The following is a 24,418-nucleotide window of genomic DNA, read 5'->3' on the forward strand; positions in this document are numbered from 1 at the left end:
GTGGCACCGGGATGTAGAGGTCTTGTTATATGGTGCAAGGGCCTGTCACACATCCTGACCCATGTGCCTCCATCTGGAAACCTCGCTGTAGACCGTGCACGGAGATGGCTCTGAGCAGAGCAAACCTGAGCATGGGTCAGCCTGGTGGCCGAGGCCTGCTCCTCAGTTGGTTCTTAGACTGAGAACTTACTTATCCTACAATGAAGCAAAGGTACAAAGGCAACAGAATTTCCAGGAAAAAGTAGTACGTGCTCCAGCTAGAGGAAGGCAGATGCCCTGGTCTCGTCAAAAAAAAAAAAAAAAAAAAATTGCTTTCGACAAGGGGCACCTGGCTCGCTCGTTCGGTGGAGCGTGTGACTCTTGGTCTCGAGGTTTTGAGGTTGAGCCTCACGTTGGGCACAGAGATTACCTAAGAAGAAGCTTTCTACAATCTAAACAATGAATGAATAAATCTAGCTTTCTAATAAATGCTTTCTACGAGGTTTCAGCATGAATTACTTGCTCCCTGGGAGGAGCAGCAGAAACCAGGGTTTCCTGAGGCCTTGGTTAGCTCCTTGGAAACAGGCCTAATTTGGAAGGAAAGTGTCTCTGACCTGATAGAACCACATAGTTTCCACTTTATTTATTTTGTTATTACTGAGTTAATTACTCAGGAAGCGTGGGGGTGGTTATTAATATGTGATCTCTAGTGCTAATGACTGTTATCAGTATTAATAACCATTTGCATGGTGCTTTCTTGTTTATGAAGCTGCACCGTGTACCGCCTTTCATTTTCTCGCAGTGAATTCCTTGGAGAAATCCCACATTTATCCTCATTTTCTCAGTGAATTCATCCTTTTCATTAATGGATTAAAAACTCATTTAGTAACGTACCAGCACATTTTCAGAGAGGAAACCGCTGATTTCTCCCAAACTTGGAATTTGATACGAGCTAGCTTTTGTGGTTTGCAGGGTTAGTTTCATGCCTCTTCGTAAGCACCGAGATGAGATATTTTGTTTTAAAAAAATCTAGAAAATGACAGCACGTGAAGACAGAAGCAGATAGACGCTTTATCTGGGATGAGACTATGAAGATTTATTTATTTTTCATTTATTTATTCGTGAGAGACACTCAGAGGCAGAGACACAGGCAGAGGGAGAAGCAGGCTCTCCGCAAGAGCCGGGTGCGGGACTCGATCCCGGGTCCCAGGATCATGCCATGAGCTGGAGGCAGGCGTCCAACTGCTGAGCCCCCTGGGCGTCCCCGGGAAGAGGTGACATACAGATGTCCGAGGACGAGATGCGGATGAGTGCTTCTCAGACTTTACCTTGGGGTCTGGTTGGGATGTGGATTCTAATTCGGGTCTCACTTGAGGCCTGAGCATGAGTGTCTGTAGCAAACCCAGGTGACCATGCTCGGCAGGTGCACCGCACCTGGAGGTGGCTGGTGGGGCGCGGGCAGGTCGGGCGAGTGCGAGCGCGGGCCATAGGGTGGAGCTTCCAGCCCACCTCCACCCGTGCCCTGAGCAGGGGCCCCCACGGCATCTGGGAGACCCCTGAACGAAAGGCAGGGACTAGAGCTTGGCGACTCGAAGATGGTTCTGAGGTGGGGGTCTGGCCAGTGAGCAGAGTGCGGCCTGCTGGGCTGAGGGCCGAGTCCTGTGTTCACCGTCCTTAAAGGTAACGAGGGGCTCCCGGGGCTCAGCGGGTGAGCACCTGCCTTCAGCTCAGGTCGTGACCCCGGGGTCCTGGGATCGAGTCCCGCGTTGGGTTCCCTGCACGGAGCCTGCTTCTACCTTGGCCTGTGGCTCGGCCTCTCTGTCTGTGCCTCTCATGAATAAATAAATAAAATTTTCAAAAAAAATAGAAGGGCGGGGAACTTCCATGTGAAGGACCCTAGGAGAGCCCTGCGAGGTGATCGTCCCCAACGCAGAGCCTGCAGAAGCAAGCTGATGCAGAGGGAGGCAGAGCCTTGTATGGCACACACCCCGCTTTACGGAGGACGACGCTCATGCCCCCAGAGCTCGTGTCGCCGGCCTGAGGTGCAGGGCTACCCAGGAGCAGGGCCAGGGCTCGTCTCCACGTCCTCCCCATGCGGGGGGCTCTGGAAGGAGTCGGCTTAAGCCCTGGTGCCAAGCTCAGTGTGGAGCCCAACATGGGGCTTGAACTCGGGACCTGAGCCGGGCCGACCCCACCGAGCCAGTCGGGCGCCCCCAGAGGAACTGCCCTCCGGGACCTCTCGGAACCTGGAATGTGCAGCTTTGCCTTCAGGGAAGGGGAGCGGTGGTGGGGTCTCCACGTGTGCCCAGGCGGCCCCGCGGGAGCTCGGGTCCTGGCGGCTGAGAGGCCGGAGGAGGCGGTTCTCCTTGCCCGCCGTGGCCGTGGGCACAGCCTCCCGGGCCGCGGTGTGCGTGACGCCTGTGTGGTCTCGGGCGCCCCTCCCGCGGGGAACCCCAGGCCGCAGCCTCGCCCGAGCTTGTGGCCCCCGGCCCTGCGCGGCACCTGCGCGCTCCCGGTGGACCCGCACCCTGGCGGGCCGTGCAGAGCAGGGTGCCCACCCCGCGGCCCCTCGGGCGGTGCAGCCGAGCTGAGCGGGGAAGCGCTGACCCCGTCGGGGGCTCCTGTGCGGCGCCCAGCCTGGTGCGCAGCCTGGTGCCCGGACTGCCCGGGGGGGCCCGTCCTCGCGTGGTGGCCCTCGGTTCTGGCCTCCAGCAGGGCGCCCCGCTCTCTCTGAGCCAGGGATCCTCCTCCTCCCCTTCTCGAAGTTTCTTTCCTAATGTTACCTTATGGACTCCACTGAAAACATGTGACCAGAGAGAGGAGGCGAAAGAGGAGATGCCCGGGTAGACGCCCGCATGTCAGGCTGCGCGTCCACCGGCGGGCGCCCCGAGCCCGAGCCCCCGTTCCCTCCACCTGCTTCCTTCCTTCCCCGCCCCGAGAGCTGCAGGAGGGCCATCCTCTGGCCATGGCCCCGACCCCCCCGGGTGACGCGGTGGTTCTTGGTGGGACATGCGCCGTGGACCCGCCTCGCCCCGCCGTCGCGGCCAGGCTGGCCCCTGGGTCGGGTCCCCGTGTCCAGCCCCCCTTTGTCCCCCCACTCCTGCCGGGCTCCTTCCACGGCCGGGAGATGGGACAAGGCAGGGAGGGCATGCTAGTCTGGGGGCAGTTGGAGGGGCGCCTGCCGCTTGCCAGCACCCTCCGGCTGGGGCTCGGGTGCCGACTGTGGCTCCGCTGGGGCTTCAGACGCTGACACGAGGGACACGGGCTGTGCCTGGACGCCGCCGGCCACAGGCCTCCCTGCGGGGCTCCGCAGCTCCACGGCCGCTGCCCCTCCAGGCGGCTCCGCATGGCCGGGTGCTGGTGCCCTGAGCAGGCAGGCGGCCCCCCTGGATCCCCCAGCACCCCTAGGCCCCCTGGATCCCCATGCCCTCCTGGATCCCCCAGCCCCCCTGGATCCCCCAGCCCCCACAAACTCCCTGGATCCCCCAGACTCCCTGGCTACCCTGAACCCCCTCCCCATGTGCTCCTCTCCTATCCACCTGTGGTCTTGGCTCGCTCCTCCCAGGGAGGGAGCCTTGCCTACGGAGGAAGCCCCCCCCCAACCCCCCCCCCCAACGCCAGGACAGAGACAGCTTCTCCCTCCCTGTCCCCCTGCAGGTTGGACTGGTATCGTCTGGTCCCCGTGTGGTTGAGAAACCGGCAGTCGGGGCTGCAGGCCAACGGCCCGCGCTTCACGCTGGAGGACTCCACCTTCTGGATCTTGGGGGGCTCCATGCACTACTTCCGGGTGCCCCGGGAATACTGGAGGGACCGCTTGCTGAAGCTGAAGGCCTGTGGCCTGAACACCCTCACCACGTGAGTCGGGCCCACCCCCAGCTGCCTCTGGCGTGTGCGGCATGTCCCCGGCTTCCCCCGGGCAGCCCAGACCTCGGGTCGGGGTGGGGGAGCGTGGCCTGGTTCCGAACCCGAGCGGCCCCAAAGGGAATCTTTGGGCCGAGCTCCGTGAGGAGGAGCCAGGCCCCCTGCCCGGGTCTGCGGGGCTCCACAGCCTCCTGCCCGGCCTGGTGCCCCCGTTCTTACGGGTGAGGGGTTGGGCTGGCTGGGAGGCTCCAGAGGAACAGAAAGAGCCCACGGGGGAGCCCAGTGAAGGTGAGCAGGGTGTACGACAGGAAGATGTGGCTGATTTTTATTATTTTTTAAAGATTTTATTTATTTATTCATGAGAGACACAGAGAGAGGGAGGCAGAGGCACAGGCAGAGGGAGAAGCAGGCTCCACACAGGGAGCCCGACGTGGGACTCGATCCCGGGACCCCGGGGTCATGCCCTGGGCTGAAGGCAGATGCTCAACCACTGAGCCACTCAGACGCCCTGATTTTCAATTTCTTTTAAACCGACACTCCACCCCCCAATGTATCCAGCAAACGAATGTGATCCTTTTTCAAAAAGCTTCCTTGGGAAAGCTATTTCCAGGCAAAATGTGGTGATCACAGATCAAGGGTGTAGATTTTCTTGAGTGGTTCATGATGTAGCTCTGCAGATGGTCTCTGAAGAGAGTCACGGGATCGGGCGGGGCCGCCGCAGCGCAGTTGAGACCCGTGTGTGATGTTCCAGAAGGGGGACCGAAGAGGACGTGCGGGTCTGCGCAGGTCGTTGCGGCCCTGGGGGTGCCCTCATTCCCAGGGCAGGACCCCTGAGGCCGCGGGAGCGTTGCCCACTGAGCGTTGCCTTGTAGAAGCGAGGTCGTCCGTCTCCTCTCAAGGGTGGGCGCCTCTTTCCCTTTACCTGTGCACGTGGCAGGTGGGGCCAGGGCCGGCCAGGGGGCGCCTGTTACTGTCACAGTCACCCCAAACCTCTCCCTGGACTTGGGCCCCCTGCAGAACTTCTTTATTTTCCAAAGATGAGATAAAGAGAGAATTCTTTGGAACCTATGGGACTGACTGACGACTGAAGCTTCCTCTTATCTTTTAACTTTTCCTCCTAGGAAGTTCCTTTTTCTTTTCTGTGATGAAGGAAGAGTGGGAGAGATGGGGGGTGCACGCTCAAGGTGGCCGTGGTCACGTCATAGGCTCCAGCCGAATCTCCCTGGCCTGCTCTCCCTTCTCCGGAGGAGGCAAGGGATTAGCCCCCCGGGACTGGCCCCGGCCTCTCTAAGGTCCCTAGATCTCTGCACTTAGGTCTCGGTTCCAGGCCTGATGCCACTGGGACAGCAGACCTCAGAGGTGCATCTGCACCCGTCACAATGGGTTGTAGGAATACAGAAGCTCACCTAGGACAGGAGGAGAGTCCACAGAAAGCTCACTCCTGTCTTGCCATCATTACAGTTACGTTCCATGGAACCTGCACGAGCCAGAAAGAGGCAAATTCGACTTCTCCGGGAACCTGGACATGGAGTAAGTGCTCTTGCTGCTTCTCGGCCTTGCCCGGGGTGGAGAGGCAGAGCAGTGGCTCCTTGGGGTTGATGACGACCACGGGGCCATCGTCGTGGTTCTGCTTGGAGGAGCAGAGAGAGGCTGGGCTCAGCATCCTCGTTCTCAGGACCAGGTGTAGGCAGCTGTGAACCTGTTGCTTGCGGGGTCGGGGTCTGCATCCTGAGCCCAGGCCTCTTCACCGCAGCCCAGAGGGGCCCAATCCCCAGGGTCGGCTCCACTCTGCAGTGCGGTCCAGCCACCTGGGCTGGCACAGGGCTTGGCCCTCTAGGGTAGCCGGGCCGTGGGAGTGAGGTTCACTGTAGGGCCCCCTGCCCCCTGTCTGATGGCCTTGGGCCTCATGCCCCCCCGGTGGGGCTTGCAGAAGGTCGTGGGCTAGGAGAGGGTGGGAACCCAGCTCCCAGGGCCTGTGGAGGGAGGGAGGGAGGGGGGAGAGGGGCTGGGCGGCCTCACCACCTTGTGCTGCACCCCCCTGACGTCCTGAGAGCTGCTGACACTGACCTCCCCAGGGCCTTCGTGCTGCTGGCTGCGGAGATGGGGCTGTGGGTGATCCTGCGTCCAGGCCCCTACATCTGCAGCGAGATCGACCTCGGGGGCTTGCCAAGGTGAGCTTGAGCTGCCCTGGGTGCTTGTGCAAAACGGCAGCCACAAACGTAGGTTGGCTTTTGCTCCCGAGCTCTATTTTTCGCTGTGTGCTGAGACTCCTTTTCAGAATAAGTGGTGCCCAGGGGAGGCCTTTTCAAATGATGTCGCTTTATTTTGATAAACTATAGGAGACACAAATTAGTGCTTTTGCTTGCTGCTTTATCTTCAGATCTCAGGCTGTAATGAGTCACGTTAGGGTGTGTGGTCTCCACTAAGATCTGTGGGATGCTGCGGGGCTAGAGTAGGAAATCTGGATAGTAATCCCCTCCTAGCATGTCGCTGCTTGTCCTCATCCTTACTGGCCCTAATTTTCCACGGAAAAACTTTGTGGTTAGTAGGTTGGTCCTTGCCATCCTCCCGGTGCCCCAGATGGCCGCTGGCCCCTGACCAGGAAGAAGGCTGGGCCTGTTTGCCCTGTGGTCTCCTGGGGAATGCCCCCCCCCCTTTTCCCTCTGGTATCCAGTGCGGCCCAGCGCTTCCCTGGGGATCTCACGAAGCTCTGTCTCCGTCTCCTTGCTCCCTGGGATCACTCCTCTGTGTCTGTGCCCTTGACAAAGCAGTGCCCACCCAGCCGAGTGCCCTCCCCTGCACCTGGGGATTAGAAACCTGTGTGTCAGCGATGTCCTCAGGCTCAGCGGGAGCTGCCAGGAGGAGGACGGGATTGAAGGGTTAGCTCAGAAGCAGCGAGAACTGCAGCGCTCAGCCCTCCTCCTGGGCGCACCCCCAGGAGCCCCACATGGGGGGCTCGGAGGCTGGAGCCCTGCAGGCCACGGGGAGGGAGGGGGCTGAGTCCAGAAGCTGCGGTCTCCTCCTACCTTTTTACCTAACAAACTGGTAATCTCCGGGCGTGTTCAGGGCTGCGCGCGGAGGACGAGGGGCGTCACACCCTCTGTAAGGAAACAGAACGGTTTTCTCAGGGTCTCCAGTGAGAAGGAAGCTTCCTGAGCCCGGCTGTGGCGGGAGTGGCTGCAAAGGCAAAGGCCAAGCCATGGCAGGCCGTTCCCCCCCTCCGGCCCCCAGCTCCACCAGAGCGGCTGAGGCTCCCGAGCCCCAGGGTGACCCTGGAGAGCGGGTGGGAGCGCTGAGAAGAGGGATTAGCCTCCCGGCCTCCCCTCCTTGTCAGGCTGCGTTTCTGGGATTTTCCTTACCCCGCTGGCTTCAGCCCTTTGTAGCGAGATCGGGGAGTAAATGCTTCAGCGCTGGCCCAGAGCCAGAACCGGGCCCGCGGCGGGGCAGGTGGGGAGGGCCCGCTCCAGCCCTGCAGCTGCTTCCTTTCTCCCCCCATCATCCTGCCCAGGGCCCACCCACACACCCCGCCACTAATTCCCCCCCCTTTTATTCAAGCTGGTTACTCCAAGACTCTGGCATGAGGCTGAGAACGACTTACAAGGGCTTCACCGAAGCAGTGGACCTTTATTTTGATCACCTGATGGCCCGGGTGGTGCCACTCCAGGTAAAAGCAGGGAGCGCCCTCTCTCGTCTTCTGCCGTCCTGGGAGGCGATGGTCCCAGGGGAACCCGCTCCCCAGGGCCGCGATCTGTGGGCCGAGGCGCTCTGGGCAGTTGGCGCCCGGACATGGACATGGAGTTGAGCGACAGAGAAGCCCAGCAGCCGGTGTCCTAAGTGTGTACACGCTGGTTGGGTCCTGCGTGGAGAGGAGTGTACACAGGTGTGCCCTTACCCGTAGGATGGCGGGCGATCCGTGGTCCTACGATTACAGCTGAGGACTTTCCAAGGTACAGCTTTCTGTTGCCTACCGCAAAGGTGCTGTGCGGGGCACCCCGTGTTCAAAACATGGGTGGTGAAAATCAGTTTTGGGGAGAAAATACCATTGCACGTCACATTTGAAAGCAATACAAAGGCAGGAATGGGATTAACCCAATGTCTTATGTAAAAAGAAGAGTCGTGCTGAGACGTTAGTACCTTAATAAAAAACGCTAGTACATCAGTAAACACTGTTCTTGAGCCAGTGGTTTGGAATGTTCACAGCACCCGTAGATCAAAGGAACTACTTGATGTAGTAGGGTGTGCAAATAAAACACGGGGTACTCGGTTAAATTTGAATTTCAGATAAACAAGGAATTTTTTTTTAGTATAAATATGTCCTAAATGTTGCGTGAGACATGCCTACGTTGAAAATATCCATAATTTAGGTAAACGTCTATTCATTGTGAATTCAAGTACAACTGGCTATCTTGTATTTTTATTCCTTAAACCTTGGGAGCCCTAATTATGAAAGAAGTAAGAAGCCAGGAAATGATTAGCCTGGAGTTTTGCAAGGAAGATGGGATTACTGAGATGACTCAGCAGGTTGTCGTAGACTGGGCGGTGGAGGTGGACGTGGGGGTTGTAGGGAAGGTCATGCCAGGAACAGGGCTCAGAAGCATCCTTAAATATGGAAGTGGTGTACCCGAAATAAAAAATTCTAGGTATAACATGATTATTTTGTTTTTTTTTTATGGTGACAAAATACATGTAAAATAAAATATACTATCCTTACCAGTTCTGAGTGTACAGTTGTCTTGCATTACATACATTCCCATTGTTTTGCGAAGATTACCACCTTCCATTTCCTGGACTTTTTCGTTTTCCCAAACTGAAACTCTAGGAGGATTGTATACCCTCCTGTCGCCCTTCTCCATAACCCCTGGCAGCTACCGTTCTGCTTTCTGTCGCCATGCAACTGTCCATTCTGGGGAACCCACAGAAGTAGAATTGTACCGTATCTGTCCGTTACGACAGGCTTCTTTCCCTTAGCATGTCTTCAGGGTTCATCCGTGTTGTAGCAGGTGTCAGAACTTTTTTCCTTTTTAAGACTCAATAGTCCCTGTATGGTTGTACCGCATGTTGTCCATCCACTCCTTCGTCAGCGGTCGTCTGCGTTGCTTCTGCCTGTGGATAATGCGGCCGGGCTAGTTAGTCTCAGGAAAGGTTTGTCAGTTTTGTTAATCTTTTAACAAAAAGATTTGTTAATATTTTTTGTTAATCTTTTGTTAATCATAGACCTCACTCTTAGTTTTGTTGATTTTTCTTTATTTTTTTCATTATCTATTTTTTTTGCCTCTGTTCTAATCTTTATTATTTCCTTCCTTCTGCTACCTTTGAGTTTGTTTCTTTTTCCTAGTTCTCTAAGGTGAAAAGTTAGGTGTTGACATACCACCTTTATTCCTTTTTAATGTGTTTACGGCTATAAATTTTCCTCTTAGCACTGCTTTTGTTGCATCCCATAAGTTTATGTTGAATTTTTATTTTCCTTTGTCTCAAGATATTTCCTGATTTCCCTGTTATTTCTTCTTTGGATCGTTGGTGGTTTTTAAGAGTGTGTTGTTTAATTTCCAAGTGTTTCTGGAATTTGAAATGTGAAGTTTTCAGTGTTCTTTCAGTTTTTGGCTTCTAGTTTCATTCTTTTGTGATTGGATGATTGGAAGAGATACTTTGTATGATTTCAATCTTATAATACTTGTGTCATGGCCTAACATGATCTGTCCTGGAGAATGTTCCATGTGTATATATTTGAGGAAAATGTGTATTATGTTGTTGGATGGGGTGTTCTATGTGCATTTGTTATGTTCATTGGGTCTATAGTCTTGTTCAACTCCAAATCTAGGTTTTTTCATTAGAAAGTTTAATCCATTTACATTTAAAGGAATTACTGATAGGGAAGCATTTACTTTGGTCATTTTCTTACTAGTTTTTGGTATGTTTTGTAGCTTTTTTTCTCCCTATCTCCTCCATTACTACTTTCCTTTGTATTCAGTTATTTTTTTTTATAGTGACAAGATTTTTTTTATTTTTTATTTTTTTATTATTTATGATAGAGAGAGAGAGAGGCAGAGACACAGGCAGAGGGAGAAAGGGAGAAGCAGGCTCCATAGTGACAAGTTTTAATTCCTTTTTTTTTCATTTCTTTTTGTGTATATTCTATAGGTATTTTCATTGTGGTAACCATGGAGATTACAAATACTGTCCTAAAGTGATGACGTTCTATTTTTATATTGGTGCCACACACAAAAACTACTCCTTTACAGCTCCACCTCCCTGTACATTATTGATGTCAGAAGTGACATTTTTATATATTGTATATATACAATCTTTACATCTTTATATATTGTATACATAATTATATATATAGTATATATATAGTATATATGTATATAGTATATATACATCTTTATTGTATACTCAATATACATTAGTAATTATTTTTATGCACTTGTCTTTTAAATCTTATAAAAAAGATTTATAAACTAGAATTAGAACAATACTGGTTTTTATGTTTTTCTTTTTTTTTTTTGTTAGTTTCAGAGGTAGAATTCAGTGATTCAGAAGTTGCATATAACACTCATTACATCAAGAGCCCTCCTCAATCCCATTACCCAATTATCTCTCCCCCCACCCACCTCCCCTCCAGCAAGCCTGTTTGTTTCCTAGAGTTCAGTATATCTTATGGTTTGCCTTCCTCTTAATTTTCACCTTTTTAATTTTTCTTTCCCTTCCTCTATACTCATTTGTTTCTTAGATTCCACATATGGCTGAAACATATGGTATTTGTCTTTCTCTGACTAACTTCCTGTGCCTCCCATAATATCCTCTAGTTCCCTCCACGTCATTGCAAATGGCCAAGATTTCATTCTTTTTGACATTTGCCTTTACTGGAGAACTTAGTAGTTTCCTATGGCTTCAAGTCCCTGTCAAGCATCTTTTCATTTCAACTTGAGGGACTCTGTGTAGCATTTCTCATAAGTCAAGTCTAGTGGTATCAAACTCCCTCCACTTTCATTTGTCTGAGAATATCTTAATTTTCCCTTGTTTTTTGAAGGATAGTGATGCTAGATATAGAATTCTTGCTTGATAGTTTTTTTTTTCCCCTTCATCACTTTGCATGTATCATCCTTCTGTCACTCACTACCCTGTAAGATTTCTGGTGAGATATCCATGGATAGTCTTTTGAGGATTGTTCCTACATGTCAAATTGTTTTTCCCTTGTTGCTGTCAAGACTCTCTTTATGTCTTTGGCTCTGACAGATTGATTGTAATGTGGCTTGGTTTGGTCTCTTGGTTAATGCTACTTGGAGTTCACCGAAGATTCTTGGATTTGTATATCCATGTCTCCTCAGATTTGAAAGGTTTCCAGCCATTAATTCTTCAAATAATCTCTCTACCCCTTTCTTTCTTCTTTTGGAATTTCTGCAATAAGTACATTTGTCTGCTTGCTGATGTTGTGTAAGTCCCTTAAATTCTGTCCACTTTTCTGTAGACTGAATAATTTAAAATGATTTGTCTTTAAGTTAGCCCATTATTTCTTCTTCCTGTGAAGTCCGTTGTTGAACTTCTATGGTGATTTTTTCTATTCAGATATTATATTTTTCAGTTCCAGAAATCTTGTATAATTTTTTATACTTTCTCTTTATTGATATTTTCACTTTACTGATATGGCCTCTTCCCGATTTATTCATGTTTTCTTTAGCTCTTTGAGCATATTTATGGCAGTTGTTTTACAATCTTTGTCTAGTAAATCCAGTGTGTGTTTCTTTAGAGAGAGTTTCTAGAGATTTACTTTATCCTTTTGAATGAACTGTGTTACTCTGTTTTTTTGCCGTGTGTTTGCTTTTGTTGTTGAAAATTGGACATTGGAAACAACAGTCAGCCCCTGCAGTCTTTGCAAACTGGTGGGGAACACCTTCACTATTTGGTGGGCTCCTAAGCATGAAGATCGGCGTGGGGTGATGGCTTTAGATCTTCTCAGATGTTTTCTGGGCATATGTCTAGTCTGTCCTGTGTGGGTGTTGCCTTTTTTTTTCCTCCTGATTTTTCCTGGCTGCTTTTACATGTCTTAATTTCCTGAAGAGTCTCCAGCTTCTTTTTGGCCTTCAATGTCTATCATATTTTTCTGCCTATGACCCCGTGCACCTCGGCATACATGGGCCTCTAGACCCTCTGAAATTTTCACATGTTGTGACCTTTATTGCCATATGTAGCCTCCAACCTGAGGTCCAAGCTATGCATTTCCTGTCTGAGCTCCAAGTTGGATGAGACAGAAACTGGTTTATTGGGCAGTCCACAGACAGCCAGAAGGTTGGAAACAAGTTCCATTTTGCTCCTTCTGTTTTGAGGGAGGGAACTGGGAATTGGGTTACTTTTTTGTGACTACGGCATGCTAAGCCAGGGAGGGAGTGGGGCAAGGGTGAGCCAAAAACACTATGGAATTTCTCATCATTTTAAACATGTGTTTTTGTTGACTTACTTAAACATTTAACTGGTTTCCAGAGCGCCAATAAAGTCATTTGAGTCCGTCTGTAATTGTTCATTTGATGTTTCCTTAGAGGAACAAGGACCCGGAGCTCCCTACGTACTCTGTGTCTTACTGACAGCATTCTCAATTATGTAATCACATCTTCTGAGACATTTATGCTTTCAAGTGGATTATTTTGCTGGTAATTTGTGGTAAGTGTGGTGAAATTAGTACAGTTTCCACTACAAACTCTGCTTTTGCTTCTCTCATTCCAGTACAAGCATGGAGGCCCCATCATTGCTGTGCAGGTGGAGAATGAATATGGTTCCTATAACAAAGACCCCGCCTATATGCCTTACATCAAGAAGGTAAGAGTCAGCTTGGTTTATTTCCTTACATTCCCTCCTCTGGATACAGTGTGAACCATGATGTGCTGTGATGGTCTACTACTTTTCCCGTACTAATGCCTCATCTCCTAGCACCAATTATTAATTAGTGAATCCTTTCACTGTACTTTTATTTCAGTAGGGTTGTCAGTTATTTACCTTTTATTGATTGAGTCTAATTGGGGGTTGCAGTACACACATGGTGTCGCAGTGGCTGAGAATAAAGGGACGGGCTTCACTGAGTGTGATGATTAGTAAAGTGTCTATAGAAGCTGCTCTCATTTTGGCATCTAAAGCAAGGATTCCCAGCTTCATCTGAACACTCACTTTATTTTTTTAATATTTTATTTATTTATTCATAAGAGACACAGAGAGAGAGAGAGAGAGAAAGAGAGGCAGAGACACAGGCAGAGGGAGAAGCAGGCCCCATGCAGGGAGCCCGATGTGGGACTCGATCTCGGGTCTCTAGGATCAGGCCCTGGACTGAAGGCGGCGCTAAACCGCTGAGCCACCCGGGCTGCCCTGAACACTCACTTTAAAAATCCCTATGCCCAGGCCATAGACCATACCAACTAAATAAGAATCTCTGGGGTGGTCCTCAGACATCTGATTCCAACGTGTGGGTGAGTTTGAGCACCTCTAATTTAATGTGTGGCAGGTCAGGGAAGGGCAGGGCTAGGCCTGCTTAGACCTGGTTTCTGTCCCTTTGTAGCCCAGGCCTTGAGCAAATGCCTTAATTTTTCTAAACCTCCATTTATTCTTCTTTGAAGTGGGACTAATGGGAGAGTTTGCTTCTCCGGATTGTGCATGTGTGTGAGGTCACTTGGCTCAGGACTGTTGTAGACATGTAGTAAGTAGTCCATAAATAAGACTTGGATAGATCATTGGCAGTGGTTTTAGAGGACTCGGAAAGCAGGACCGCGGTGGGGGTTGAGGAAATGTTAAGTGGCCTCAGGGAATCCACCTAATTAAAGCGGCGGGAGCTTTGGCCCGTGAGGTCAGCATCCTGCTGTCCCAGGCAGATTCATTTTCCTTTTTTTTTTTTTTTTTAAATTTTTATTTATTTATGATAGTCACAGAGAGAGAGAGAGAGAGAGAGGCAGAGACATAGGCAGAGGGAGAAGCAGGCTCCATGCACCGGGAGCCTGATGTGGGATTCGATCCCGGGTCTCCAGGATCGCGCCCTGGGCCAAAGGCAGGAGCCAAACCGCTGCGCCACCCAGGGATCCCGGCAGATTCATTTTCCATCTGGAAGTTACTGCAGTCCCTGCACACAGGCAGACCGAGTTCCCGCGCTCCAGCCTGTAGGTTCTCTCCAGGCAGGGGCGGGAGGGCTGACCCGCCTGTGGAGCCCCCTGCAAGCCAGCCTCCGAGTAGGCCGGGGGAGCAGCGCCCCAGCTCTAAGGCAGCCAGGGGAGGCCCGAGTCTGACAGCCCCGCCCCCACCCCGCTGCACCTCAGCCGACAGCTTTGTTGGACATGGTGGGCACAGAGGCTATGTTTCTGTCCACTTTCTGCAGAGAAGTAAATGCTTTAATTCAAACTGTTCCCTCTGGGTCTCCTAGCTGCCACCTTCCCAGCGCTGGGGACTTGGGGACTGACAGATCGACTTGTGTTCTTTTCCCCAACAGGCCTTGGAGGACCGAGGTATAGTGGAATTGCTCTTGACTTCAGACAACAAGGACGGCCTGCAAAAGGGCGTCCTGGATGGAGGTGCTTGCCTGGGCTGTGTGTGGGGGGGCGTTGGGTTGGAGGTGGTTGGGGACAGCCTGGCCTCACTCTGCACGCTTCCCTGTGTGGCCGGGCTGCGGGGGGTTTCCCTCAGGTCTGAGCTGCCCTCATGGCATCGGGCCTGCAGCTCTGGGCCTGAGGCTCGGGGGATCTGAGGCCCCCACCTCTGGCAAACGCTCATTCAGGACCAACCACTGCTCAGGACTGGCGAGTTGGTCACCCTAGAAGGCCTCTGGATGTCTGCAGAGAGGGACGAGCAGATGCAGCATTAGGGGGCCCGTGAGGGTGGTGTGCCCAAACCTGGCCCAATTCGTGGAGGTTCTGGCCACTGCCCGGGGGGCCGTGTCGTGGTGGCAGCTGGCCAGGCAGTGGGTGCTCCCTCCAGCAGCAGACCTGGGGGGCGGGGGGCGCTCCCTCCAGCAGTGTCTGTTCCCCGGACTCGGCCTCACACCCGGCTGCCTACAGGCGCTGGCCCTGCTCCACCCTGTGCCCCAGGCCCCTTCTCCCGCAGGCCCCGCAGCCACTGCAGCCCCGTGCTGGGTCACGGACTCTCGCTCCAGGGGATCATGCATCTGCCGTGAACCAGGCCTCCTCCTCCAAGGCAGATCGCTCCACCCTGTGGCCTACGCAGAGGCTGCTGTGCTTCCCCCTCCCTGCTCGCTGGCTCCCGGGCTCTTCTCTCCATCTCTCCTCCGAGGGCTCTCACCACCCTCCCACTCCCTCTGCTCTTCTCCAGGTGCCCAGTGACCGCCCTGTCACAAGTGTAAATGCTTGTCCCTGTCGCCTCTGATTGTCAGCGACCACCCATGTCTTGCCCTTGAAAGGTTTTCCTCTCGAGGTTCCTGGATTTTCTCTGACAGGCTGCTCCCACCTGGTCTCTCCTGCTGGTCACTTATTTCCCTGCTCCTGAGTTTTGATGTTTAAGTTCTTTCCTTCTTCCTCCTCGGAGTGAATTTTCCTCCTCTCCTGGGGGTGTCCTGCTGGTGCCTTTAGCTCCGACATGTGTGTCCATGAGTGTGCGGTGCTCGTCTCCGTGAGCGGCCGTGCGGGGCTGCAGCCTCACCCGGGCATCCGCCTGCTGGCACGTGCCCGAAGGCTGCTGGCCTCCGCCGAACCCGAGGGCAACTGAGCCTCTCTCCCTCCCAGAGCCTGAGCCCACTTTGGGTCTTTTTTTTCCTCAGTAAATTGCAACTGCATTTCCCCCAGTTGCCCAGACACTAAGCGCTGTGGGCGCTCTCAGGCCTCTCCTTCTAGATGCCTGACACGCAGAAAATCGTTCTTTAGCTTTATCTTCACGTTTATCCCGATCAAGTAATTTTGACCCCGTCAGCTGTTAGCATCATTCTCTGTGCGCTGTCCGGACCCCACCTTTTCCCACTCGTGACTCCCAGACCGCTTTTTCTTAACGTGGCAGCAGGTGCCACGTCCCCTGGATGGATTCCGGGCTTCCCGCAACTCCAGGCCCGGCTGCTGCCTTCAGAGTGGAGCGCAGGTTGTGAGAAAGGCCCCCAAGGGCCCCCTCTGACCTGTGACCCTGCTGGGAGTCTGCTCCCCTCCCTCCTTCTCCTGTTCCTGACACCTGCTGGGCACCCCCAGCTTCCCTGCTGCTGCACGACCCCCGGGGGGCCGCCTCTGGGCACCCACCCGCAAGGCAGCTCCGCGGGGCGCTCACCCAGCCCTTCTAACATCCCGGGGGGTGGGTGCTCTTAGCCGAGCTCCGCGGGGACGGCGGTGCTGGGGGCCTCCTGCTGCCCGCGGCCCCCCCCCCCCCCCCCCCCCCGCGCCTCGCCTCCATCAGGCTGCACCAGCGGGCCTGTCCTCCGGCCGCCCGGCGCCTGCGGGCCACTGGGGGAGACCTGGGCTGGGGCAGGAGGAGGCCCTTACCCAGACGGAGTTCAGGGAGCAGCCGCCGTTCCCGCCGCTTCCACGCGGTGGCGGCGTCTCCTTGCGGCTGTTCCGGGGCCTCCGGGCGCATCCCTGGGCGCCGGGGCGGGGCCGTCCGCAGGCTGGTGCCCAGGTGGGGTCCGTCCCCTGGGGGGGGCAGGGGGGGCTGGGCGCCGGGGCCGTCCGCAGGCTGGTGCCCAGGTGGGGTCCGTCCCCTGGGGGGGGCAGGGGGGGCTGGGCGCCGGGGCCGTCCGCAGGCTGGTGCCCAGGTGGCCGCAGCGGCACAGCTCAGCGCCCGCTCGGCTCCCCCCCGCCCGCTCCGCTCCCCGCCCCCCGGAGCGCCGCCTGCTGTTGGAAGGGCTCTTTCCATTAATGTGATCAAGGCGCTCGCAGGTGTAGACGAGATGCCGACACCCCGCCGCCGCCTCCCCAGCCAGGACCGGGCGGGCTCTCCCGCGGCCGCGGAGCCCCTGCGTGATTCCGGCTGGTGGGGGCGGGGCCGGGGGCGGGGGCTGCGAGGAGCAGGGGCGAGGGGAGCGATTTTTCCGGCATGATTTACAGTGACTCGCTTTCAGTGTAATTGTACTATTTCACTTTCCTTTTGAGTCTCCTTTCTCTCCCTTTTCTGTTTTATTATTTCCTGACATTTGGGTGGACACCGCCTAGTGGACGCACAAGGTGGCGGTGGCTGTTGGCGTCCCCTCCCCTTCCTAACCCAGTATCCAAGATCCCCAGGCTCCTGCCCTACCTGCGTTCCAGTCCTGTACCTGGCAGAGTCCGTGTGATCCGGGCCCAAGACCTCGGGGCCCGACCCTGACCCACCCTCTGCTGAGGCTGCACCCCCGCCCAGGGCCCCAAGACCCCAGGGCCTCACCCTGGGGAGGCCTCTCCCCTCCCCTGACTGCACCCAAGTCCCATACCTGCCGTTGCTGCTGAGGGACCAGGACATCTGGCTTCCTGATCCTCTTACGTGTTTTCGCTGTGTTTTTCTTTTTCTTCCCACCTCTAGAACGTTAAAGGGTTTTCCCTTTATCCTTGGTATTCAGGTGTTTCACAATGACGTTCTTTGATGTGAGATGTTTTCCCTTTTGGGGCACTTCCGTGGGCCATCTGAATTGAGATAGTCGTGGTCGTTGTCAGTAGGACGTGGGTCAGTGCAGTGTTTGATGTGCTTTTCCCTCTTCTTTCTGACCTTTGGTCGCTCCTGTTATTTGTCGATTGGATTCTCATGTTGATTGTCTAACATCTTTTTTTCACTTATCTTTGCCCTTAGTTCCACGTTCTGGCCGACTTCCTCGACGTCTCTCTCATAGTCCTCCTCTTGTTTCCCGGAACATGTTTCTTTCCTCATGGCACACTTTTTAGATGGGCTCTGTCTTTCCTCTGAGGATATTTTACCTTCTTTTTCTTCTCTGTAATACCTAGCAGTCCTGCTCAGTCTTCCACGTGAGAGGATCTTCTCCACCTCTGGCCTCCCGACTGAGCAGAGTAAAGAGGAGGCTCTGAACGGCCGCATGAGGTCGGGAGCGGGCAGGGGCTCGGGCAGTGCTCGGGCTGAGACAGCCTCCCGACCCTCCTGACCCTCCTGACCCGTGTCAGGCCCCTCCCTCCACACGCCGCTGCGCTGCAATCCCTCTGGGCCTGGAGACCCCCAGGCTCAGCTTCTCAGAGCATGTGGTCCCCTGGAGTAGGGCACCGGTGGGAAAGGGCCTGAGTGTGTGAGGCAGGGACGGACGTATCCTGGGACGGGCGACGAGGACTGAGGCAGGGGTGGGAGGCCGGTGGACTTCCTGCAGCCTCCTGGGCTGTTCACTGACCCCCTGCTGTTTCCAGCCCCCCCGAGGTTTTCTTGAAGCTTCCTCTCCGCCTTGTGTCCCCTCAGTCTTGCTCTTGTGGCCTTCCACCCTTGCACCCTTCTGTTCCTGTGAGCAAGGGGCCAGGAAGGCTAGGGCCAGGCGGCATGTCGCTGGCCTTGCTGATCTGTTCACTTCTCGGTTTCTCCTGCTGAGTTTCAGACGGGCCTCCTGTCTGCAAGGTTCCTCCCTTGGGGGAGGGCGTCTGGGTGCAGGGTCTTCTCCAGCAGCTCGATGGTGACCTCGCAGGACAGAGGGTCCGTGTCACTCGGTGCGGGGGTTGCAGCCCTCGTCTGTCGCTCACCACTCGTATGACCTTGAGGCAGGTCACCTCACCTCCCGGAGTGTGAGCTATGGCTTGTCATCACTGGTGACCAGCAGCTCATGTACAACGGGAGCGTGTCGGGGTGTCAGGGTGGCTCAGTGTGGCTCAGGCATCCCAGGCCTGCTGGAGTTCACGCCAAGCCTGGTGCTCAGGAGGCCCGCTGTCCAAGCAGACGACAGGCGGGCAAGGAGCCTCAGACCAGCTCTGCAGCCGTGGTGGTCCGAAGGGTCCACGACTGTAGGCCAAATGTAGCATGTCCTTTTTGGGTGTCACTCTCACTGATGCTGTTTAAAATATAATTTTATTTTTTTTAAAAGATTTTGTTTATTCATGAAAGAGACGGAGAGAGAGGTAGAGACACAGGCAGAGGGAGAAGCAGGCTCCCTGCGGGGAGCCCGATGCGGGACTCGATCCCAGGACCCCAGGGTCACGCCCTGGGCCCAAGGCAGACGCTCCACCGCTGAGCCACCCAGGGATCCCTAAAATACAATTTTAGATGAAAAGATGGACGCATTATGGAACGGAATAGAAAGTTAGCCCTCATTTAAGAAACGAAAGGGGAGTCTTCACTTAGAGGGTTGCCTGGCACAGACGCCTGCAGTGAGAGGCGGGGCTCCGGCCGGGCTTCTAGAAGGAGCAGAAGCTGCGCTCTGGGTACAAGAACGATGTCGGTCAAGGGCGCGCCCAGCGAGCGGCTGTCTGTGAGCTCCGCGGGGGGAGAGGATCGCGGGGAGTCTCCTGACACCCGAGGATCTAAACCCTCGTCGGAGGTGGGCAACGCCGCGGGCTTCTGTGCCTCTGGTTGCCCGAGCGCCCCCGGGGCTCTGACCCGGTGCCCGCTTCGTCCGCAGCGCTGGCCACCATCAACCTGCAGTCCCAGCACGAGCTGCAGCTACTGACCAACTTTCTCGTAAGTGTCCAGGTGAGTCCGGCGGCGGCTGCCCCGTGCGGGCGTGGGAGGCGCTGGAGCCCTGAGGGGCCGTGGCGGGGGTGCGCGGGTGCGGGGAGCCCGGGGCGCTGAGCCAGGGAGGGGGCCCTGCGGCGCTCAGCCCTGTGCTCCTGCGGCCGCCCCGCCCCAGGCAGGCCGCGCCTCAGGTGTTGCCGTGTAGACGGAGGCCTGGGTGTGGTCTCCGCCCCCCGAGGCCCGGGCTTGTGTTCCTGAGGCTCTGGACCAGAACTGTTGGTCCCCGTGAGCCCAGCTGTGCTCGTTTTGGGATTGAGAGGAGAAATGCTGTCCTGTCCTGCACTGTGTCTGACCCTAAGCCACCCCCCGCCCCGGGCCTAGAAGGATCATCATCAGCAAGATGAAAAGCCCGGGCCGGCTTCTCGGAGGAGGGGGCTCTCCGAGTCTAAGTTCCATCCTCCAGGTGGACGGGAACCTGCAGCCAGAGCCTGGTCCTGTCGAGCTCTCGGGCTCGGGGCCCGTCCCCCGGGGCAGATGGGATCACGGCAGGGGCAGCGCCCGAGGCCCGAGGAGCTGACCCAGGTCTCCCCGTGTCTCACTGGGGGGCGGTGGATGCCCGACCGTCAGTGCCTGTCGGGTGCAGGTGTCGCCGCCCGGGCCTCCCGAGCGACTCTGGCAGCGTCCGTGGCCCCCATCCCGGCTGGTCAGCTGTTGGTGCCCCAGAGCAGATGTCGCATCTGCAGGCGCGTGGACAGGAAGTCCCCGCAGGAGTGTGACACCCCAAGCACGGGGGCACCTGCATGTGTGGGAGGGACCAGTGTTAGGCCGACCGGGGAGAGGTAGGGGTAGGGGTCCCTGCGAGCGCCCCGCAGCCAGGTGGGGTTCCCTGAGCGCCGTCGAGGCAGGTGCCGGTGCTGCAGGCTATCTGCCCCTGGGGGCCGTGCGGCTGCCGCGCTTCCCTTCCTCCTCTCGCGGGGTGGGGACGGTGACAGGACCCCCTCGGAGGTTGGTGAGGGCCAGGTGACGTCAGCTTGGAAAGCCCCCAGGAAAGCCAGGCTTGCTGCGGACTCCTTGGCTGGGGCCCCCACCCACGTGTGCCCAGGGTCCTGCCGCTGACGGGCGCCACGATGGGGGCCCTTCTGTCCAGCAGCACCCCCTGCGCCCTTGGGTGCTCGCCCCATGAGGGAGGGTGAGCAGCGTGGTGTCCTCGGGCACTTCCAGTGCGAGGCATCATGTGCTGGAAGCATCCGTGCGAGTTCCCTGGTGACCGGGCGAGCTGGCTATGGTGGGTGCCGTTGTCCAGGTGCGGGGCCAGTTTGCTGGAGCAGTGGACGCCCAGCAGGTCCGCAGCTGGCAGAGGCATGCAGGGCAGGGCCTGGGCCGTGGCTGGCCCCAGTGCCTTGGCCCTGGCTCCCCTGGCACGGGGAGCCCCATGGCCCTGGAGGCCGCTGGCACGTGGCGCTTAGACTGCGTGTCCCCTGGTGGCCTAATGGTGTGGTGCTGGCCCGCGGCCGCCTCCCCCTCCCCTTCCTGGGGGCCCGCGGCTCTGAGGATCCCAGCTGCCGGTCCTGCTAGAAAAAGGACAATCCCCAACAGTCTTGCTCCCGGTGTGGCTGGTGTCTGTTGCCCAGTGGGTCACGAGTGCGCCCCCTGGCCCTGGTCCCTGGCTACTGCACGTGTGGTGTGGCCCCCCTGTTGGGGTGGGGGGACCCCTGCGCCCCTGGGGCTACTGGCCCCGGTCGGTGCTCTGCTTTGGCTCCAAGACACCCCAGCTGAGGCGCAGCCGGGCTTGCAGGTGCGGGTGGGCCGTGAGCAGCTGTGCTGGCAGCTCCCTGGTCTCCCCAAGCAGGGCTGTCGGTCTTAAGCTAGCCGTCCAGGAGGGGCTGGCCCCCCAGCCCTGTGACCCTGCGACCCTCCCACTGTGGGGAAGCGGCTGCGGAGCCGCCTGCGTCCACGGGGAGCCCGTCAGGAACGGAGTGATCCTGACGGAGAATTCTCCTTCCCGGGGAGAGGATGAGCAAAGCTTGGCCTGACCTGGGAGGCTGAGCCTGGGGACAGCAGTCGCGGAGCGCATGGGAGCCCTGACGCACATCTGGGTTCCGTCTCTAGAGGCGACTCTAGAGCCAGGTTAGGGCGTCGGGCCCTTGCGTCAACCTCAGTCCCCAGCTCCGTGCGGAGGCTGCAGGTGGAGGGGAAGCTGGTGCAGGTGCTTGCAGCCAACACCTGCGCTCACTCTCGGGTCTGCGCGGCCCAGAGCTTGAGGCCAGGGAGGAGAGACAGGAGGAGAGACAGGCTGGGTTTCCCAGAGGAAGGACCCCCCTCTGCCTCTGTCGGCCAGCTAACCTCTCATTTTGTGGTGCCCAGAGGGTTCAGCCCAGGATGGTGATGGAGTACTGGACGGGGTGGTTTGACTCATGGGGAGGCCCGCACAACATCCTGGATTCCTCTGGTGAGTGCTCTGCGGTCCCCACGCCCAGCGCGCATGCTGATGTGTGGCGGGAGTCAGTTCCTGGCGACCCAGTAGCCGCTGTCGCCGCGTGGTGGGGGCCGGGCTCTGGGGGGACCTGTGTCGTGCTTGGGTGGTGCTGCTGCAGAGCCCCCGTCTTCATGTCTCCACGTCTCCAGTGGGTGGCAGGACCCTGTGCAGCGCTTTACTGTGTTTCTGTGATCACGTAAGTGACGCACGGTGGCTGCAAACATCCAGCAAGTGCCAAGAAGGTGGGAAGAGGAGGTGAACGTCCCAAAGCCCCAAGGGAGCACACGCGGGCCACTTGTGGGTGGCCGGGGGAGAGGCGTGCTGAGCGCCCACCCGCTGGAGGTCTGCTGTGTGCTTTGATGGCCCCTTGACCGAACAACCAGTAGCCTCCTGCCAGTGGGAGACCCGCAGGTGGCCTGGACAGCTGGCACGGTGGCCTGTGCCATGTCTGGATGGAGGGGCTGTGCAAGGTCATAAGGAAGAGCAGGTGCTCCCGCAGAGGCGCAGCCAGGCCCACGTGGCCCAGCCCTGCATGCGCTTGCAGGGGCCCTCGTGGTGGTAGCCACTCTCCATTACCTGCTGGTGGCCTGGCCGTCGCCGGGGCGCAGGCTGCGAACGGAGGAGCAGGGCCCTGTGCGCTGACGATGAACCCACGGTTGATCGGGCGTCCTCCCGGTGACCGACGTGCAGGTTGCTTCCCATGGTCTCCATTCGTGGAGCACGTTGGCGGGGAACCTGCTCGGATGCCGGGTTTTGCAGGCCCGGCTGCTTCCCAGGGGAGGCCACGTCGGTTCACCTGGCATGTAGGTCACGCTCTGTGGCCCGGGAAGACAGCAGCGGCACCTACCGCTCCGGGGGGGAGCGTCGCGGGTCGCCAGCCGCAAGCTGGGTGCGGGGCGCACGTGCGTTGGTGCCGATGCTGGTGTTTCTCCCGCGCCACCGCCCTGCTGTCTTTGCCGGGGCTCTGCCGGAGGCGGGGCGGGGCCTGGTCTCCGAGCCCCTCCCCTGCGCCATCGCGCCTCCAGTGGGTGTGCAGGCAGAGCTGGAGCTGATGGTGGCGCCCCAGGTCGCGATCGGCTCGTCCCCTCGCCTGCAGAGGTTCTGAAGACCGTGTCCGCCATCCTGGACGCCGGCTCCTCCATCAACCTCTACATGTTCCACGGGGGAACCAACTTCGGCTTCATCAACGGAGCCATGCACTTCCACGAGTATAAATCTGACGTCACCAGCTACGGCAAGTGTCCCCAGCACGACCCGGCCCGGACACCCCACGTTTGTGTGCAGAGTCTGTGGGACCCGCGTCTGGCCCCCTTCATGCGTGGGGCCCTGGAGTGCCTGGGGAAGGGGTGGTTTTGCCTGGACCGTCGCTTGTAGACCCCAGGGCAGGAGGGGGTGCAGCTCGCGGGCGTGCTGTGAGCCCATGGGGGGCGCGGGAAGAGGGGAGCACAGCAGGCCGGGTCAGCCCGTCCTCAGGATGCAGCCCCTGGGCCCTGTAGGTCGGGTGTCCCCGAAGGTAGGCGAGCCATGGGGAGTCAGGGTGGTGCCAGACGGTGGTGTCCCAAGGTGCCAGGGCTGCTGTGCCCCCACCGGCCACCTCCCCGGTGCTGGGAGGGGACCCCGCAGCGCGCCCCAGGGTCTGGCTGCCCTTCCACGGCTTGACGGCGCCCGGTCCCGCAGACTACGACGCGGTGCTGACCGAGGCCGGGGACTACACCGCCAAGTACTTCAAGCTCCGGGACTTCTTTGGCTCCCTCTCAGGTGCCCGATCGCCGCTGCCTCACTGCCAGCGGGGCCCTTGCCTTGGCCCGCCCCGCGGGGTTCCTCGCCCTGCCCCCTCCCAGCCCGGCCACCTGTGAGCAAGGCCGTCCCAGTCTGGCCACCTGCGAGCAGGGCCATCCCTAGACGCTGGCAGGCGAGTCTGGGACGCTGTCCTCATCACGGTTTGCGTCCCGACCCCTGAGGTCACCCCCGGCACCCCGCCTCCCACCGGCCTTCCTCCAGGCGCCAGGCACCCTCAGGGAGGCTTCTCTCCGGCCTCGGGGGTAAAGGAGCCCGCGGGGTGGACGGGAGCCGGGGGCGCGACCGGGTCCCCGAGGGGTGGCTCTGTGTGTGTTGCAGGTGTCCCTCTTCCTCCCCAACCCAGCCTTCTCCCCAAGATCGCCTATGAGCCCGTGAGACCGAATCTGTACCTGTCCCTGTGGGACGCCCTGCAGCACATGGAGGAGGTGGGTGCCGCGGGGCGGGGCTGTGGGGGGAGGAGAAGCCGGCGAGGCAGCCTCGAGGTTCCGTCTGCAGCCTTGGAGCCAGGAGCAGGCCTGTGCCAGAGCGCGAGGTGCGAGGGACCAGTGGGACTGGAAGGGAACCGGAGCGCAGGGGGGTCTCTCGGGCCTGGTGGACGGGCACAGGGTGGGAGGCCTGTGCGTGGGCCGCAGCCCTGAGGCCAGGGGCCCCCCAGGCGGTGCAGGCAGGGTGGGGGCGGCGGGCTGCACGCCGGTCCATCGCTGGGCCTCCTTCCGTCGCCCTCCCTGAGCCCCGACGGCCACAGGGCTGAGCCGCCGAGAAGTTCCCATCCGATCT

The 24,418-nt window shown here is 57.4% G+C and overlaps 1 protein-coding gene and 1 long non-coding RNA gene across 5 annotated transcripts in view; one reads left to right on the top strand and one right to left on the bottom strand.

Annotated features, from left to right (window-relative positions):
• The window catches only part of LOC144311565 (beta-galactosidase-1-like protein 2), a 39,798-nt gene that overhangs the window by 7,074 nt on the left and 8,306 nt on the right, over nt 1-24,418 (top strand). For all 4 annotated transcript variants that reach the window (XM_077894255.1, XM_077894256.1, XM_077894257.1 and 1 more), the window contains 11 exons: nt 3,637-3,834; nt 5,302-5,370; nt 5,916-6,011; nt 7,396-7,504; nt 12,559-12,651; nt 14,300-14,381; nt 19,313-19,383; nt 21,730-21,814; nt 22,938-23,075; nt 23,519-23,599; nt 23,960-24,066. In XM_077894255.1, coding sequence (XP_077750381.1) covers nt 3,637-3,834; nt 5,302-5,370; nt 5,916-6,011; nt 7,396-7,504; nt 12,559-12,651; nt 14,300-14,381; nt 19,313-19,383; nt 21,730-21,814; nt 22,938-23,075; nt 23,519-23,599; nt 23,960-24,066 — 1,129 coding nt within the window. The remainder of the gene's footprint in view (nt 1-3,636; nt 3,835-5,301; nt 5,371-5,915; nt 6,012-7,395; nt 7,505-12,558; nt 12,652-14,299; nt 14,382-19,312; nt 19,384-21,729; nt 21,815-22,937; nt 23,076-23,518; nt 23,600-23,959; nt 24,067-24,418) is intronic.
• LOC144311571 (uncharacterized) lies at nt 4,152-7,456 on the bottom strand. Its single transcript, XR_013377180.1, has 3 exons — nt 7,200-7,456; nt 6,658-6,940; nt 4,152-6,355 (listed from the first exon to the last, which is right to left on the bottom strand). It is a non-coding gene; the product is annotated as an uncharacterized LOC144311571 (long non-coding RNA).

Source organism: Canis aureus, chromosome 3, assembly GCF_053574225.1.
Source record: "Canis aureus isolate CA01 chromosome 3, VMU_Caureus_v.1.0, whole genome shotgun sequence".
Classification (NCBI taxonomy): Eukaryota; Metazoa; Chordata; class Mammalia; order Carnivora; family Canidae; genus Canis; species Canis aureus.